General features: G+C 47.0%; 1 protein-coding gene across 2 annotated transcripts in view; it reads left to right on the top strand.

Moving 5' to 3' along the window:
• Positions 1-338: 338 nt before the first annotated feature.
• Positions 339-17606, top strand: part of Nrg2 (neuregulin 2) — a 188868-nt gene continuing 171600 nt past the window's right edge. Inside the window, exon 1 of one of the 2 annotated variants that reach the window (XM_052741901.1) lies at positions 339-1644. In XM_052741901.1, the coding sequence (XP_052597861.1) occupies positions 921-1644 (724 nt within the window). In that variant the 5' untranslated portion in view covers positions 339-920. The remainder of the gene's footprint in view (positions 1645-17606) is intronic. The other variant, XM_052741899.1, reaches the window with a different exon arrangement.

The following is a 17606-nucleotide window of genomic DNA, read 5'->3' as shown; positions in this document are numbered from 1 at the left end:
CCTGGCAGGCTCTGGTTCTAAGCTGGCTCCCAAGAGCGCCCCCCACCCCCCACTTGGGGAGCTGATTTTTAAAAAGGAAATGGGGTTGTATAACGTGCAGCCTGGTTCCCCTTGACAACTAGAGAACACCCTAAGTTTGGGCGGCTGGATCCACTTCCAGTCATTACCTCTGGAGACAAGACTCCTTGTAACCCTGATCCTTTAAAAATGATGGGACTGGAATCATCTATCTCAGCTCGAATATCCAGCGGTCACCAGGCGGTGGCAGGGTCGAGCAGGTGGACTCTTGGGGCGGGGGTGGGGTGGGGGGAGGCTGTTTCCAGGGTCCTCTTAGGGAAGAAGACCGCCCTGGAGGCAAGAAGCAGCCGCTCCATCCCGGCCCTGGCTACCTCCTTGATACAGCCTAGGGCTGAAGGCAGGGGCACGCCCTGTGTCCTACACCCCTGTTCCTGGGATGTTATCAGTAGCCTCTTCGTTTCTCCACCCTCTCCTCACGGCGCTAAACCCCACTGTCATGCCTATAAATCCCAAGAGCAAAGGGTGGCACGATTCCCCCCGCGCCCCTGCGGGCTGAAGGCGGGCACTAAAGCAGTGCAGTTCCAAGCTTCCCCTGCAGAAGCCACGCTCCTGACTTGGTCCGGTGATAGAGGGGGCGCGAGAGAGCAAGTGGGCGGGCGTCCCATCCTCCGCATCCTCCTCCAAGTCCTGGCGCGCAGGGAGGGAGCGCTGCGCTGCGCCGGGCTGCGCATCGCGGCCCACTTGCCGCCTGTCCCCTGCCCTGGCTGGGCCACCTCCCCGGGCTGCCGGTGGAGGACTTCGAGGCGCTAACGTTACGCTGTTTCCGGTTTTCCAGAGGGCTCTGTTTCCCCTCCCAAGGCGGCGGCGGCTGAGCGGCGGAGCCCCCCAAATGGCCTGGCCAGATGCGGCAGGTTTGCTGCTCAGCGCTGCCGCCGCCACTGGAGAAGGCTCGGTGCAGCAGCTACAGCTACAGCTACAGCGACAGCAGCAGCAGCAGCAGCAGAAGCAGCAGCAGCAGCAACAGCAGCAACAGCAGCAGCAGCAGCAGCGAGAGCGGCGGCAGCAACAGCAACAGCGGCAGCAGCAGCAGCATCTCCCGTCCCGCTGCGCCCCCAGAGCCGCGGCCGCAGCCACCGCCGCAGCCCCGCAGCCCCGCAACCCCGAGAGCCGCCGCCCGCTCGCGAGCCGCAGCCGCCGGCGGCATGAGGCGCGACCCGGCCCCCGGCTTCTCGATGCTGCTCTTCGGTGTGTCGCTCGCCTGCTACTCGCCCAGCCTCAAGTCGGTGCAGGACCAGGCGTACAAGGCACCCGTGGTGGTGGAGGGCAAGGTACAGGGACTGGCCCCGGCAGGCGGCTCCAGCTCTAACAGCACCCGCGAGCCGCCCGCCTCGGGTCGGGTGGCGCTGGTGAAGGTGCTGGACAAGTGGCCGCTCCGGAGCGGGGGGCTGCAGCGCGAGCAGGTGATCAGCGTGGGCTCCTGTGTGCCGCTCGAAAGGAACCAGCGCTACATCTTTTTCCTGGAACCCACTGAGCAGCCCTTAGTTTTTAAGACGGCCTTTGCCCCGGTCGACCCTAACGGCAAAAACATCAAGAAAGAGGTGGGCAAGATCCTGTGCACGGACTGCGGTGAGTCGCCCCCTCCTTCTGCTGGAGAAAGGGGGGGGGGAGGAGGGAGGTGGTGGAGGATGGGGGTGGGGCGGAGAGGTGCCGCAGGTGCCCAGGCCTGGCAGCGCTCGGCCGCCGGGGGGTGGGGCCGCCCCTGGACAGGGCGCCGGTCGCGGGTGGGTGAGGGTGTGGGCTTGGGGAGGAGGAGAAATCAGGCTCAAAGTGTGCGCTAGGGGCGAGAGCTGGTGGGGAGGCGCTGGCCTGTGCCAACAGGGATCTGCGGCTGATGTATGGCATGTGGGGCTGGAAAGCTGCCATCATAGCCCAGTAGCGGAAGGGAAAACGGTGAGGTCCGGGCGGCGCTGGCCTGAGGCTCAGTGAGTCAGGAGTGACCCTCAGAGGCCTCGCCCGCTCCGCTCCCGGGGGCCTGCCTTGGCCAGGCTGGCAGGGTCTACAGGAGCAGCTGGGCAGACTCCCAGGCTGTGAAGGCCTCCGCTTACAAGTTCTCCTAGGGAATGATCGCCCCCGCCCCCTCCTTCCTCTCCCGGCTCGTTGCTCTGCTCATCCACACCGCTGGCGCAGGCAGAGTTGGACTTTTTCTGCTACTGTTTTCCGTTCTCCGTGTGGCTCTGGGCTCCAACCCCCCCTCCCCTCCGTCGTGCTTCGCCTGTCTTTGCTAAGAGAGTAGCCCAGCCTTCCCTTCTTAACCCCCAGAACCAGCGAGCAGACGCTCTTTCAGCCGTTTGTGAAGTACCTCACCTGGTCTTGGTGGTGGTGGTGGGAGAGTAACTTGCTTTTGCTGAATGTTTGAAGTTCAGCTCTAACATCTTCCTGGCGGGATGTATTGACCGCATCTATCTTCACAATACTGAGGGCTGTGCAGGAATGCTGGTGATTATAAACGAAACGCAAGCCTGCACATCTGTGCGGGCCCCAGGGTGAAGGGCTCCCATTCGGAAGTCAAAGAAATGATACTTTAGCAGCTTTTTCTTGTTGTCTCCAAGTCCCACTGATTTCTCAATAAGATACTTTTTTTAAAAAGGCTGAATCTGCGATGTTTAGCGTAATTCAGGACTGTTGGATCCCTGAATTGTGATCAATCTCCTGAACTCTCATAGAAGTGGATGTTCAGTCAGTTTATTGACTGAACCTGGGTAGTGTAGACAGGTTTGAGTAGCAAAAAAAAAAAAAAAAAAAAAAAAAAAAAGAGTAACAACTAGTTGGAAAATCTGCTGTCATCTTTCTAGAGCAATCAATGCCTTTGACTTTTGGAAGCTTCCCTCCCCTGCTCCTCTAAGAGACAAATTTTAGGCAGTTAGTTGTGGGAGTGTATCTAAGCACCGTGCAAAACCCTGATCACTTTAATGAGAAGAATCTTGAAAGTGTTTTACCATGGAGAGGAAAAACTGGGGAATGAGGGCAGTTTACAGTTCGGTTATTATTCTAAGCAATATTATTGCCTGCTTTTTAATTTGGGTTTTATGCTCTGAAAAGTTTTATGATGACAAGTTGAGGCCAGCTAAGAATTTCTCTCTCTTTCTCTTTTTTAATTCTATTAAGTATTTTATCTGAGATCCCTTGGGGGAATTGTGGAACTAACTGTATTGTGCAGTGGGAAGTAGATAGTAAAAACATGCATTGAACCTTGTCCAAGGACAGCTTTTGTTTGGGTTCTTGGTGAATTGCTCCTGAATATGCACAGTGTATGTGTGCACACGATCCCTCCTCAGGGTCACTGAGGACTGATAGCTATTGTCAACCCCTATCACAACAGGCACTCCTGCCCTTTGTCCCCATAGTGTCTCCGTCCTCGCACCTTGGTTGTTTGAGTGAGCATGTCACAGTTTCAACAGTTTCATGCAGAGATCATGAGAGATTTGAGGTCATGAATATACTCTGCTTTTAGACTTTGGGCATCTCGTATTATTTATGTGTAGTATAGTTCTTGCCGAGATAAATTTAGGACTGCAATCACTTGTAAAGGGAAGGCCCTCACACATCATAAATTATCGAGGAGCAGGAATGAGTATGGCAGCAAATATTTTAGAATTAAAAAAAAGTGCCTTGGATGATAGTGTACAGATAGGCATCAGAGAAGCTTTACATAAGAGGATTAGAAACTAAAGGGCATTTTTGTGAGAGGAGACTTAGGGAATTGGAGATAATATGATAGAAGAATATAAACTATGTTTTCTTATTTTCTACTATGCAGTTAAAGAAAACATGTGCTGTAATGGCATATTAAATGAGGAAACAAAATCACCCTAACTAACCACAACACCTTCCTTGTGCTCAGCAGGAAATAGCTAACACATTCATTTTCTGTTTTCTATTCTAAAGAAAGCCCTGTGGGCCACAGGGTCATTGGGAACATTCTCTCCTTGGAGCAGATTTGCCCATTGCAAAACAGGGAAGCTGGCACTTGGAAACTGTCATTGTAGCCGTTATATTGAGCAGCTAGGGGTGAATTGTTACTTTGTTCAGGCAGTTTCTGCTCTGAGCTGTCTGGGCTCCAGAGGTGTGGTTCCTGGAGAGGTCTTCTAGAAACTATGTTTGGGGAGGGGACTTAGGGGCGATGCGCCATATGGAAGGATATATTGTGCTTAAAAGCACATTCCTCAGTCACATCAACCCAAGGATCATCCTGGATCCCTCCTAGAAGGTCCTCATAATGGCTAGTTGCAACTGTGAAGTGTGGTCTGAGAGTCTGGGATCTAAGGTAGAGTGGTAGCTAGGGGGTCTGTCTGGAAGAGCCATGCCTAACCAAAGGGGCGTCTTTTGTAGATCCGATGTATAGCATTAATCAAAAACGACTACCTCTAGTGGTAAAGAGTAAAATCTTTGCATTTCTAAGAAATTTGCATATATGGAGATGTTTTCTGAGCCTTCTGTGGAAAGGAGAGGTGGAGCTACAGAGGCCTTATTAGGGCCGGTGTAACTCTGCCACGCTGCAAGCTGGTCCCATTCTTGGCACAGTGCTCTGCTGTAAGGGGTGCTCACACGTATTTGGTGCAATCACAGCCCATCTTGTTCCTTTCTCAGATAAATGTTGTTTTTAAGCCATTTCCTAATGGAATATGTTCAGGACACAACAGGAAAGAAGGCAGAGCCTTCCCTTTGGGACTTGCTGACTTGTAGTCCTCCGGTGTGAGGTGTGCTTCTGGAGACTTGGAAACCAGTCTGGTACCCAGAGTCACATATCAGAGGAAGGCGGTTCACAGAACTCAGTATAGCAAAAGTGGCCGCATTATTTTTAAAACGCTGTTTATTTGCAGACTCTTTTCTTCCCCAGCCAGCTGGGGAACCAGCTGTGCTGCAGCTTGAAGATGGGAAAGTGAAACCAGTTTAGAAGCTGACCAGTCCCCGGGGGCTTGGTTATAGGTGCAGGGGCTGAATTGCCACCCTAATGCCATTATTTCTTGGGTGGCTGCTTTCCTTTGCAGAGTGCAATTTGTGGGACAGAAGTCACATCTCGTCTTTGAGATCCTCTTTGTCCTCATCCCTGGCCCCTCAGTGTTTGGTACTATGTCTAGCTTAGACACTCTTTTGAGTGGATGAAGTCAAGTTCATAAAAGGCACTCCCGGATCCATGTTGAAATGATCTCAACTTTCTGATCCGTGACACCAAGTTTTGTGCGGGAAAGCTGAGTCTGATGATAGCCTTTACCTGTCACCATGGGAACCCATTTTTCTTTTTTTCTTCTCCCTGCTCCAAAGGAGCCCTTATCAGTTAGAGTACTTGGCCACAATCTGCTTAATCACTGTGATGATTAATGGGATCTGAGAGGTAGGGAAGAAAGGTCTTGCTGGAGAAGATGCTCTCTGGGGTTGGGGTAGGGGGTGGGGAGGAGGGAGGCTACCACACCCCCTCCCAAATTTAAATGCAAATAAAAGTATTAATTTGATCAGCAAATGTTTTGGGATCTCTCGAGTCTGATTAACAGTCTAACTGACTAACTTCCTCTTAGCTACTAATCAAGGCATTTGTAGCCTTCTTACCATCCTTTATTACCAGGGCTTTTAAATTTAATTCTCTAGTAACAGCTTATTTTTAAAATGAAGCTGCTCTTATGTTTTTGTATAAGGAACATATTTTTTATGGCTCAAAATTCAGCAAGTACATCAGAATACAGAGTGCAAGTTTTCCCCTTCCTTGTCCTGCATGCCCTCAGCTACCCTGCTCCAAAGCAATTGTAAAAATAGTTTAGTTTTGAAATGTGTCTTTCCCTAAAAAGAATTTTTTCATAGTGTTGAATTCTTCTCTCTTTCTTTTTTCTTTCTTTTTCTTTTCTTTTTTTTTTTTTTTAGTAGATAGAGAGTGTTAACTTTGTCATTAAGACAATTTTACAAACTGGTGGTGGTGGCGGCGGCGGCCCACACCTTTAATCCCAGCACTCAGGAGGCAGAGGCAGGTGGATCTCTGTGAGTTTGAGGACAGCCTGGGCTACAGAGTGAGTTCCAGGAAAAGCTCCAAAGCTACACAGAGAAACCCTGTCTCAAACAAACAAACAAACAAACAAAAAACCAAAAAAGACCATTTTATGGTAAATTCTTCCCAGGTTACAACCCAAGATCTTAACTATCTGGATTCTGCTGCTTTTCTGAGTCCTTTTCTTTCTTTCCTTCTCTCTCTCTCTCTTTCTTTCTTTCTCTTTTTTTTGTGTGTTTTTTGTTTTTCGAGACAGGGTTTCTCTGTGTAGTTTTGGTACCTGTCCTGGATCTCACTCTGTAGAGCAGGCTGGCCTTGAACTCACAGAGATCCGCCTGGCTCTGCCTCCCGAGTGCTGGGATGAAAGGTGTGTGCCACCTCCACCTGGCCTGAATAACTTTTCTATGTCAAGTTATCTAGTCAAAGATCTTTCTTTTCCACTTTACCCACACCTTACCTCACAAATATATCTTATACCTAGGATAAGAAACTAAAATCTCGCTGGGCATTGGGGGTGCACACCTTTAATCCCAGCACTCGGGAGATCTCTGTGAGTTCGAGGCCAGCCTGGACTACAGAGTGAGTTCCAGGAAAGGTGCAAAGCTACACGGAGAAACCCTGTCTCAAAAAACAAAAACAAAAACAAACAAAAAAAGAAACTAAAATCTCAACTCAGTTTTCAGATGCTTTGCCGTTAAAACATTCCATGGCCAGGCCTGGTGGTGCATGCCTTCAATCCCAGCATGGTGAGTTCCAGCCAGCCAAGGCTACATAGTGTGCTGTTAAAAACAACAACTATGCCGGGCGGTGGTGGCGCACGCCTTTAATCCCAGCACTCGGGAGGCAGAGCCAGGCGGATCTCTGTAAGTTCGAGGCCAGCCTGGGCTACCAAGTGAGTTCCAGGAAAAGGCGCAAAGCTACACAGAGAAACCCTGTCTCGAAAAACCAAAAAAAAAAAAAAAAACAACAACAACTATGTATATGTAACATATATTCTCTATGACAGTGGACTTTGTGAGTCTTTATTGGGATGCTCAAGAGAGCCACCCAAAGGCTTGTCTCTGAAAATGAGGCTGAGACTCTGTCCACGGGTACTCAGCAGAGTCCCTGTGTGAAAAATTTCAAGATTCCATATCTGTGAAGAATTTGACCAGGCTTGTATGTTGATGATTCTAGAGGGATTTAGTTACCTGAGAACTGTTAGGATGTCCACTGAGGAAAAGATTAAGAAAGTTTGAGAGGATCAGGGAAATGCCTTTCGGGTAAGTAGAGGAGAAAGTAAATTTGCAAATATCTGAACAGTGGGACTCCACCCCCTGAGCTGGCTTAGTGGCATTTGGTGTTTTAAATATTGACTTGGGAAAGGAATGGTGACATCAATATCAGTCTGTGAAGTCTTTTTAAAATTTCTCTTCCTTTTTTTGAGACATGGTCTCACTATGCAGCCCTGGCTACATGCCCAGCACCCTGTGAAGTTTTTAACAACATGTTCTTGGGTTTTTCTTTTTCAAAGGTTAAAATGTTGTTAGTATAAATTTTACTAAAGATATGCTCCCATCCACTCTTGAGTTTGGTTGGCTAGATGGATGTGAAATGAGTATTATTTTCTTCTCTGTTTCTAGTGAATTAAGCCTCTCATCCCATTTACTTTTTAGAATCTGTACACAGAAATAAATCTAGTTTATGAGTTTCAAGGGATGATGTAGGCAACTCCAGAAAATTGAGGGAAGCAGTTGAGTTGATTGTGAAAGTACTATGATATCATGACAAAGCTGAAAATATCTCCTTCTCATGTTTACAATTAGTTTTGATGACAAAGCAAACTGTACAGCTAAAATTTAAAACTGAATATCACCTTTTTCCTTTCCAGTGGGGGGAAAATAAAAAATAAGATTACAAAAGAGAATGCCAATTCCAAATAAAATCCTTACATGATCTGTTGATTTCTCCCTTGAGTGGCAGGGTTCAAGTCATCGCTAGGAGAGAATGTTTTGAAAGTGTCAACATAAACTGTAAGGATGTCTGTTAAACAGGATAATTAAACACACTAAAGGGGAAGTCATGTTGTCAAAATGCCCAGTTAATCCACCCAAACATCTCAAACTCACTCTTTGCTGAAATGTCTAGTCTTTTTATGAAATTAAAGTAGACTCTTTTAATAATAACAGTACACAGGCCTAGCTAGCAAGCTGACTCAGTGAGTGAATGTGCTCGCTGTCAAGGCTGATAACCTGAGTTTGATCTCTAGCATGTACGTGGTGGAAGAAGAGAATTGGCTTCTGCAAGTTGCCCTCAGTCTTCCACGCACACACCATGGCAGGCACACACATACACCAAGTAAATAAATTAGCTAACTCGTAAGTGTAAGAAAATAACAATGTAGACTGGTTAATCTTGCCCAGCTAGAATGCCATGCAAGGGCTGTAAGAAGCTGGGCAGACATGGAGGACAATCAGAGGGCATTAGAATAGCATGAAGAAGACATGCTAGAACCCAGACAAAGATCTGGGGAGCTTTTGCCAACCTGGGGTCAAAAGACAAATTGCACTGATTGAAGTCAGTTGCTGCCAGTCAGCTGTGATGCTTTTGATAATTAGGAAATGAAGTTGAAGCCAGGACTTTTTCCCCAGCTAGTTGCTTCAAGGAGAGTGTGGCATATGAGCTCAATCTCCAGTCACATTCCCCTCCCACTCTGTATATGCAGCGAGAGCCAAATACCTCTCCAGGGACCTTTTCTGGGACAGAGGTACAGCTTCTCCAAAGCAGGTCCTTCTGTGAGTCTCTGCTCAGGACATGGCTGTGCTGCTAGCCTCCTGAGGTGGGTGAGAAGTGCTTGACATTTCACTTCCCCTTGCAGATGTTTCCACAAGGGCAGAGGCACAGGTATCCCCAGGGTTTCTCTGTCTACTAGCAATACAGACCCCTGCCAGGATAATGACACTCAAGTTACCCTCTGTGCTCTTTCTGGATGCAAACTCCTTTGTCTTTTTTTTTTTTTTAATTTAAATCATTCATGGATTCTCTACCTTGCTCTAAGGACACTGCTCCCCCACTCACTTCCTCTTTGTCTGGTTTATGAAGACTGAGAATGGACTGTCCTTCTCCCTTAGGCTGGGATGTTTTACTTGGCCTTGATCTTGGTATTGGCCCATCTAACCAAACCAAAATGAACTAACTCAGAATTGAATGAAAGGAAGGTCACCACATGGCTAAATACCTAACCCAGCCTATGTAACCATCAGGGCAGCATTTAACTCTGTTGTGACAGCAGTGGATTTGTGTCCCAAAGGTTTTGTTATTTAAAGGGAATTTTAAAATTGTTTATCCTTTCGATGTTGATTTCAACAAATTGGCTACAGATCCTGTTGGTGGTGGATTTTCAGGTCTGAAGTATGCATCTGTAACTTAGACTATATTAAGTGTAGCTAATGACCACCCAGTGCTCGGAAGGGAGGGCTGAAGAGTATCATAAAGGGAAAGACGGCCATATCTGTTAGAGAATTTCAGAAATGTCTTGGAGCAGTTGGAGATGTGATTCCAAAAGTGAGAGATAGATGAGGTGGGAGTGGTTTGAGGATAAAGAGAGATGAATCAGTTAATTCAAGTCAATTCTATGCAGAGAGCAGCATTCTCAGTAGTAGAAGGTCACGACTATGGTTGGCAAAAAGACAGGAAAGAAAGGAAGAAATGATTAAGGAGCTTAGACAGGTAGACTGGGGTGATAGTGATAGTTCCCTGTTCTTAATTATGTAAGCAGCATTTGAAGTCTTGGTTTAAAAACAATTTGGTGGGTTGGAGAGATGGCTCAGTTGTTAGGAGCACTGGCTGCACTTCTAAAGGACACAGGTTCGATTCCCAGTGCCCACAGGGTGGCTCACAACCGGCTATAACTCCAGTTCCAGAGGATCTGACTCCCTCTTCTGGCCTCCATGGGCACCAGGCACACACAAGTGGTGCATAGTGAAACATGCAGGCAAAAAAATTAAAAAGACAAAACCAAAATCAACGTATGCCAGTCATAGTGGCACACGACTTTAATCCCAGCATTCTGAAGGCAGAGGCAGGCAGATTTCTCTGAGTTTAAGGTTAGCCTGAGTGAGCTTCATGATATACAGGGCTATGTAGACATACCCTGCCTAAAACAAACAAACGAAAACCATCTTGGTAATGTTTGGTTATCCATGAATGTGGCAATGTGGCTTGTATATATTTTGTCAAATTTAATGTGTTTCATGTTTGGGATGGTATTATAAATGGTATTATTAACTCGATTTTATTGTCCACTTACTCATTTGTCTCTTAGTATCTAAGGGACACTGTAGCTAGAGTTTTCCAGTCCTGCCTGGCCCACAGTCAGGACAAATCTCTTTCACCCACCAGTCCCGAAGCCGCTTAGACCCAACCGAGTAAACACACAGAGACTTATATTGCTTACAAACTGTATGGCCGTGGCAGGCTTCTTGTTATCTAGTTCTTATATCTTAAATTAACCCATTTCTATAAATCTATACCTTGCCACATGACTCGTGGCTTACCAGTTGGTACTCATGGCGGCGGCTGGTGGCGTCTCCTCACTCAGCCTTCCTGTTCCCAGAATTCTCTTCTCTGTTTGTCCTGCCTATCCTTCCTGTCTGGCTACTGGCCAATCAGCGTTTTATTTATACAGAGCGATATCCACAGCAGGACACCAGCCCCATGACCCTTCATTAATACCCAAATCTGTAAGTGCTCAAATCCCTTATGAATGCTCTAATGTTTGTATATAACCTGTGCATACCCTCCTAGAGTCATCTCTCGATTACTTATAATACCTAATACGATGTAAAAGCTGTGTAAATAGTTGCTGACCTGCATGCATTGCTTAGGAAGTAATGACAACATGAAAGCTTGCATGCATTCTTTACAGAAGTAGCTATCATAGGCATAGCTATACCGTACACAGATACAGAGGGCTGACAGAATATTAAATAGCAATTCTCGGTGGGGGGGGGGGGGGGTGATGGCGCACGCCTTTAATCCCAGCACTCGGGAGGCAGAGCCAGGCGGATCTCTGTGAGTTCGAGGCCAGCCTGGGCTACAGAGTGAGATCCAGGAGAGGTGCAAAGCTACACAGAGAAACCCTGTCTTAAATAACAACAACAACAACAACAACAACAACAACAACAACAACAAAGCAATTCTCTTTGAGTGTGATGATGGAGACTAAAAGCCAGGCCTACGTGAATGCTAGACAGCCATGCTACCATTGAGCTGTAACTCATACCCTTCCTTTTTTAATGTTGATTTTACATCCTGCGACCCTAATCAATTTACTTTTTTTTTTTTTTTTTCCGGTGCCAATAAAAAAAGCTTTTCTTTTTTGGATTGGTTGGAACTTTCTATGCACGTGATTATGTTGTCAGCAAAAAAGTTCGATTTTTCCTTTCTGTTTGCCATTTCTTTCTTTCTCTTTCCTTATTGCACCAGCCAGGGTTGCCAAGTACAATGTTGAATAGGAACGCTGAGAGCAGCCAGCCTTTTCTATTCACGGAGGAAAACATCCAGACTTTCACTGTTAATTGTGATGTTAGATGAGGTTTCTGAAAATATGCCCTTCCTGTGAAACCAGAAAATCCTACGGAACACAGTGTAATGACCTAGGGCTTCAGTCTCCCAGTCAGGCGGACCTGGGCTTGGAAACCATCTTGTGCGTATTTCAGATGGGAGGTGCTGGGCAAGTTACTCTCTGTGTCTTAGTTTCCCATAAAGTGGGAATGGTGGCCATTTAATGGGATCGCTATGAGTAATGAAAGAGATAGTGCACATAAAATGTAACACACCACTCCTCCTCCTCCTCCTCTTTTTCTTCTTCCATGGCTCTCCCTATGTGGCCCTGGCTAGTCTAGACCTCCCTGTGTAGACCGGGTTGACTTTGAACTCACAGAAATCAGTATGCCTCTTGCCTTCAAAGTGCTGAGGTTAAAGGTGCGTGCTATGAAGCCTGACCAAATACTTCTTCTTCTTAACCTAGACCAATGTCAGCAGGAGGAGTGAGTAAATAAAAATTTCAAGTCCTAGAAGTATGCTGAGTGGAGGGAAGTGTGCACAAAGCGATAGTTTCCACCCAGATGTTTCTATTAATCTGAGCTTGAGAATTACGGGGCTGGATTTGCGGTGGCATAATGAGAGAAAAGCAGGTTTGTGTGAGTGTGGTCTTGTTTTAGGATAGCCCATAGGAGTCCCTGGGTATGGGTGCTAATCTTATGGAGGGCCCCAATATGCTACAGATCTTGCTGGGCTTGTGAGTATGTTGTGGTCACTTTGGGGGGACGTCTGTAGTAAACACTGTTTTCCTCTGTTTCACAGAGAAGTCTAAGAAGTCAGGCTTGTCAGCGTGTCCCCAAACATCTCATCATGCTCATGGGGTGAATGAACTGTTGTCGCCCCGCCAGGTCCATGCTTTGACGGCAGCACATTGTCGATTACATTTTACAGCTGTCGGGAGGAGCTACTGAAAGATCCTGGGACATGAATGAAAGCTTCTGGACTTTTCAAAGCAGGGTCCCCAACTCACCCTGATTTGATTTGGGGTTCCAAGACGTAGGGACAGGCTCCTTCAGGCCTAAGTTGGGACAGCTCTGATAGCTGCCCATAGTCAGAGGAGTAATGAGGTCATGTCACAGGTGACAGTTTTAGAGTCTGTGCATTTAATTTTATTCCAATTAATTTGTTAATTGGTGTGTAGAGCCTGATGGAAGTACAAAACTTTGCTTCTTAGATACTTACAGGTCAAGACTTCTTGCTTGAGTTCTTTCTCTGTTGGGTACTGTTAACGTAGGGGTCCTTGGCTGGCCACAAATCCTGAAGAATTATTTAGGTCTTATTCTTGCAGTCTTAGTATTCATCACCAGCATCACTTACTGACACATCTCTGCCCGTTTGCTTTTTGGCCTAGACACATTTTGAAACTACTCAGATGACGACAGTCCAGGCCAAGGGAGCAGAACACTCTGGAAAACATCTCCAGCTGTCTCCACAAGGGCAGCACTTTGGCCCTCAGTCATCTTTCAGTTCAGTGTTTTTCTGGGAAGCCCACAGTCTTCTCATAGCGTCATCATCGCTGGATTTCACTGTGTAGCTCTGTCTAGCCTGGAACTCACTGTGTGTGTACCAGGCTGCCCCCAGGCTTGCATCCAGCCTCCCACTTCTGTCTTCCAAGGGTTGGGATTGCAGGTGTGCACCACCATGCCTGGCTAGTTTCTTCATATTCTTGCAAGCAGCTCCCCATTTCCCACCCCCCTGAACTTTAGAATTCTCTGTTGTCAGTTTTCTTCACACATGGCAATATTTTGGCTTGAGTTTCCTTTCTGACTTGGTTAGTTGGCATTTTGAGAGATCTACCACTTTCTCTTGCTACCTGAGCTTTCCAAATAGTCTCCACTCTGGTCTCCCACAGGGTGTCTAGTGGTACTTGTTCAATCTCACTTGCTCATGCTCCGGGATGAGTGTGTCAAGAGGCATGGCCAGGCACCACTTCCATAGTAAGCTAAGGGCCTGAGTTCAGAGTTTACTGTACCTTTTTTTTTTTTAAACCCAGTAGGCAGCTTGGGGACTTCTGGAAACCATAGTTTCTTAGAGCCATCCTTTGATTTTAAGTAGGAGCACATTACCTATGTGTCTTGTTAATGTTTCTCCTTGGGGTATCCCTTCTTCATTTCCTGAGTGAACCATCCTCTCTGTCTGCTTGGTTGAAGTATTGGATGGGAAACAATGGGGAACTGGTGTAGTTTCTTTATGGGGAACTCTCTTCCACCACAGCACCAGGTTCTGAGGACCCCTGGTCTTGACCTCACAGGAAGCTCTGTTTTATGATCAAATACTGCCATTGATGTTCTATGATCAAGTACCTTGAGTAGCCCTGGCTGTCCTGGATCTCGCCCTGTAGACCAGGCTGGCCTCGAACTCACAGAGATCCGCCTGCCTCTGTCTCCCGAGTGCTGTGATTAAAGCCATGCGCCACTACCACCCTGCAAAAATCACTCTTCTTTTTGAGGCAGGGTCTCAGATTCACTGTCCTCCTGTCCTAGCTTTCTGAGTGCCGAGATTGCAGATGTACACCACCATTCCCAGCTCTAAAATGACTTCATTTGTCATTCTAAGTTCTGAAATAATTTCAGACTTACAAGAACTTTGCAAGCACAGTAGATTATCCACAAATATCCTTTGCCCAGCTTCCTCAGATTATACAACGATTAAACAACGGAAACGCTCGAGCCAAGAAGTTGACAGTACTGATACAATGCTGTTAACTAACCTTCGGATTTCATTCTGATTTTGCCGATTGTCCCGCGAATGGATTTCTCCTAGTCTGGGTTCCAGTTCAGTCTCCACATCCCCTGCAGTGGTCATGTCTTTCCCTTCTCCCTAGAGTAGGTGTTTCCATTTAGGAAAGCGAGCATCTGCCTTTAGCTGAAGAGCTGCTCTGCTGTGCAGCTGACATCTGAGCACAGCTCTGCCACCTGGAGTGACTCCCACTGTTAAGGTTCTACCCCATGGGCTCCTGGTTCTGCCCATGCCTTCTTTCTCCACAAATGTCAACTGTGTTTCCAACTAAGTCGTTTCTGCAGTCTGTCCCTTTTCTGTCAAGGCTGATGGCATTCCTGCTGATATGATTCTTCCCTAGTGTGTGTGGCTTTCCAGACGTATTGCTGTAGACCACTGTATCAGAAAAAACCACAACTATAAGCCTTACTTGCCTTACTTTTTTTTTTTTTTTTGGTTTTTCAAGATAAGGTTTCTCTGTGTAGTTTTGGTGCCTGTCCTGGGTCTCTTTAAAGTGTCACTGTATGTGACACTTTAAAAACAAGCAATGCTTGCATTTTAAAATCACTCTTTTTGTGAAACCCTGTGTAGCCCTGGCTGTCCTAGATCTCACTCTGTAGACCAGGCTGGCCTGAAACTCACAGAGACCCGCCTGCCTCTGCCTCCCGAGATTAAAGCCGTGCGCCACCTATAAGTCTTATCAAGATAAACTGTTTTCTACATTGAGCACCTAGTGAGGCAGCTGGATGGGTGGGGTAAGGGTGGGGTGGACAGTACTTTTCAGGTTAGTAGGATTCCTACTCTGGGAAGAAGTGAGACAAAAAATCCTAAAAATCTAGATGGACCTTTTTGTCTGTCTGAAGTTTCTTGAAGACATTACCTTTGATCTTTTGGAGGTCTTCAGTTGAGCCCAGCGGATTCTTATATCTTATTGTGTTTAGGGTACCCTCACCTTCCACAACAATTTCTATCAAGTTCTGCAAACTACCACAAACATCAGAATCTTATGTGGCTTCCTTTTCACATCCATCCCCTGAATGCAACCCATTGACAACTCGTGACAGTTTTTAGGTCTGTGACATGCCCTCAGTACAGTTGTTATTCTCCATGTTCTAGCTGGGTATCATATCTCATCCAGATTGCCATTAGAGCTGCAAGCAGAATGCCTTGTCTCTTTCTCCTCTATCTACTACCTATTGTTAGAATTTGCTTTCTAAAATAAGATCTCTCTTTCCAACCCAGAAATCTTAAATAACCTCTTCACACTGCCTATGGAATAAAGTAAATCTTCTCTATAGGGCATGCAGGGCTTCCACAATTTAGCTCCTACCTCCCTAAGCCTTTAGCTCACTCTTTTACCCTCGAGCTGTTATAGCCAACATGTACTGCTTGGGAATTCCAAAATGTTCATTGTTTTTTCTTTCTTTCCTTTTCGTTTGGGGGCTCTGCTCTTTCTGTTCCCATGACTTGGTACATCTCTCCCTATTCAGTCAGCTCCTAGCTTCCACACCCATGCCCCGCTCAGATCTAAAGCACCTCACGGCATTTTCAAGTCTATGGCAGTTCACGGCTTCTCCATACCGTGAGGGGAGGAAGGCAGTGTGTGTTCTCTGCACTGTGGGCCTCTTCGGTGCAGACTGGAGCTGCAGCTAAGGGTGCATTGTATTTTGCTTTTTGTTCCTTAAAATGTCTTAACAACTGCTTGGTGACTTAAAGAGTTCCCTTAGAATTTCACCTTAGGCTTAGAACCGGCCATCAAGTGTAAGCCTAATGCACGTGGAAGGAGATGGGCATAGGGTGACAGGTGACGTTAGCAGATCTACGACATCAGTTGAGATAGTCACTTTCGATGAAAGTAGTTACAAAGTGCTGTGCTAGATTTTTTTCCCCTCCATCATTGTAGCTGCTCTTTATACTATTACTAAGCACCAAGTCTCTGATATATGTTTCAGGTTCTTTCTTATTAGCTCCTATGGGCAGCATCTTAACTTTATCCAGGGGGCAATAATAACTTCCTGGTTTTGTATACCACTGTGTCCTTCATGGTGATGCTACACATAGGAGCCCGGTAATTATGAGTTGAGGTGAAAGTGAAGGATGTGCCTCTGGGGGGCACCTACATGGTTTCCCACCCAAGGAAACACAGCCAAGGAAGCTGGTCCAAATCACCTGGCCATCCCTGTGGTCCTGGCTGCTCAGGGCGCTGAACAGGAAGAGCACTTGAGGCTAGGATGAGCGATACAGCTGAGACCTTGGGGGTGGAGTGGGGAGAGAGAGAGAGAGGACAGTGCTGTCCAAGGTGACAGAAGGCTCATTCAGCCCAAGTGATTTATCCAGCCCTCTTGAGACTCTGCACTTCCTGCTTCACTATAGAGGTTGGGGCACGTGTGGACGGGGCCTGGTAGCAAGTGGATGGCAGATTTGCAATCTGGATCAGGCCACCAGAAGTGGCAGTATCTGACTTTACGGCACCAGGCTACAGGTCCTTAGTTGAAGAAGAGGAGACTCCTCAGGCCCTGACAGGTTTGTTTTTTAAGTGACAGCAGTCCTTCCCAGAGACCTGCCTCCCTGGTCCCTGTCTCAGCCACTGAATTCCGTGTGACCTTGTGCAGGTTGTACTCACACGCCAGGCTTTGTTTTCAGCAGACAAATCGTGGCTCCTTCTTCAGCTGTGAGAACTGGGGAAGAGAGTGTTTTAAGCCAATTAGGTAAGTGGCATGGTACCAAAATAGAGCCCACATGGGCTTATTGTTTTTCCTTGAAAATTTTAGCAAAATCCTAGGCTGGGAGATACTCTGGATATCTGGAATGCTGCACTTCTTGGTTCCAGGCTTCCCCTTGTTCCATTCTGAGTATCAAACACAAGCAGCCTCCGTGAGTCTGGGATAATTGCATGGGAAGGGTTGGGGTAATTTAGGAAGATGATGGGAGCCTGACCTCCTCCTGCCTTCAGAATCCACAAAGGAGGGAGAATGGGGGGAATGACAAATAGTTGATCAGGAAGTGGGGACAGTCCCTCCTAAATTGGGACAGCCGGCTCCACGATAAGACTGATTTACTCCGTCTGCAGCCCTCAGGACTAGACACTATGGAAAGAGAAATTAAACTCTGACTTTGGCTGCTCTCTGCACATGGCGAGGGTAGAGCACCTCTCTCTGTCCTTGCCTGCTGCATCGTCGGGGGGGGGGGGGGGGGTCTCGAGAGTGTAGAAAGAGGGCATTTGCCAGGTCCATGAGGCTGGATTCTAGAGAAA

This window comes from Peromyscus californicus, unplaced genomic scaffold, assembly GCF_007827085.1.
Source record: "Peromyscus californicus insignis strain IS unplaced genomic scaffold, ASM782708v3 Scaffold_17__1_contigs__length_78620276, whole genome shotgun sequence".
NCBI lineage: Eukaryota > Metazoa > Chordata > Mammalia > Rodentia > Cricetidae > Peromyscus > Peromyscus californicus.
The sequence above is the reverse complement of the archived record's forward strand: the minus strand, read 5'-3'. Positions and strand labels throughout refer to the sequence as shown.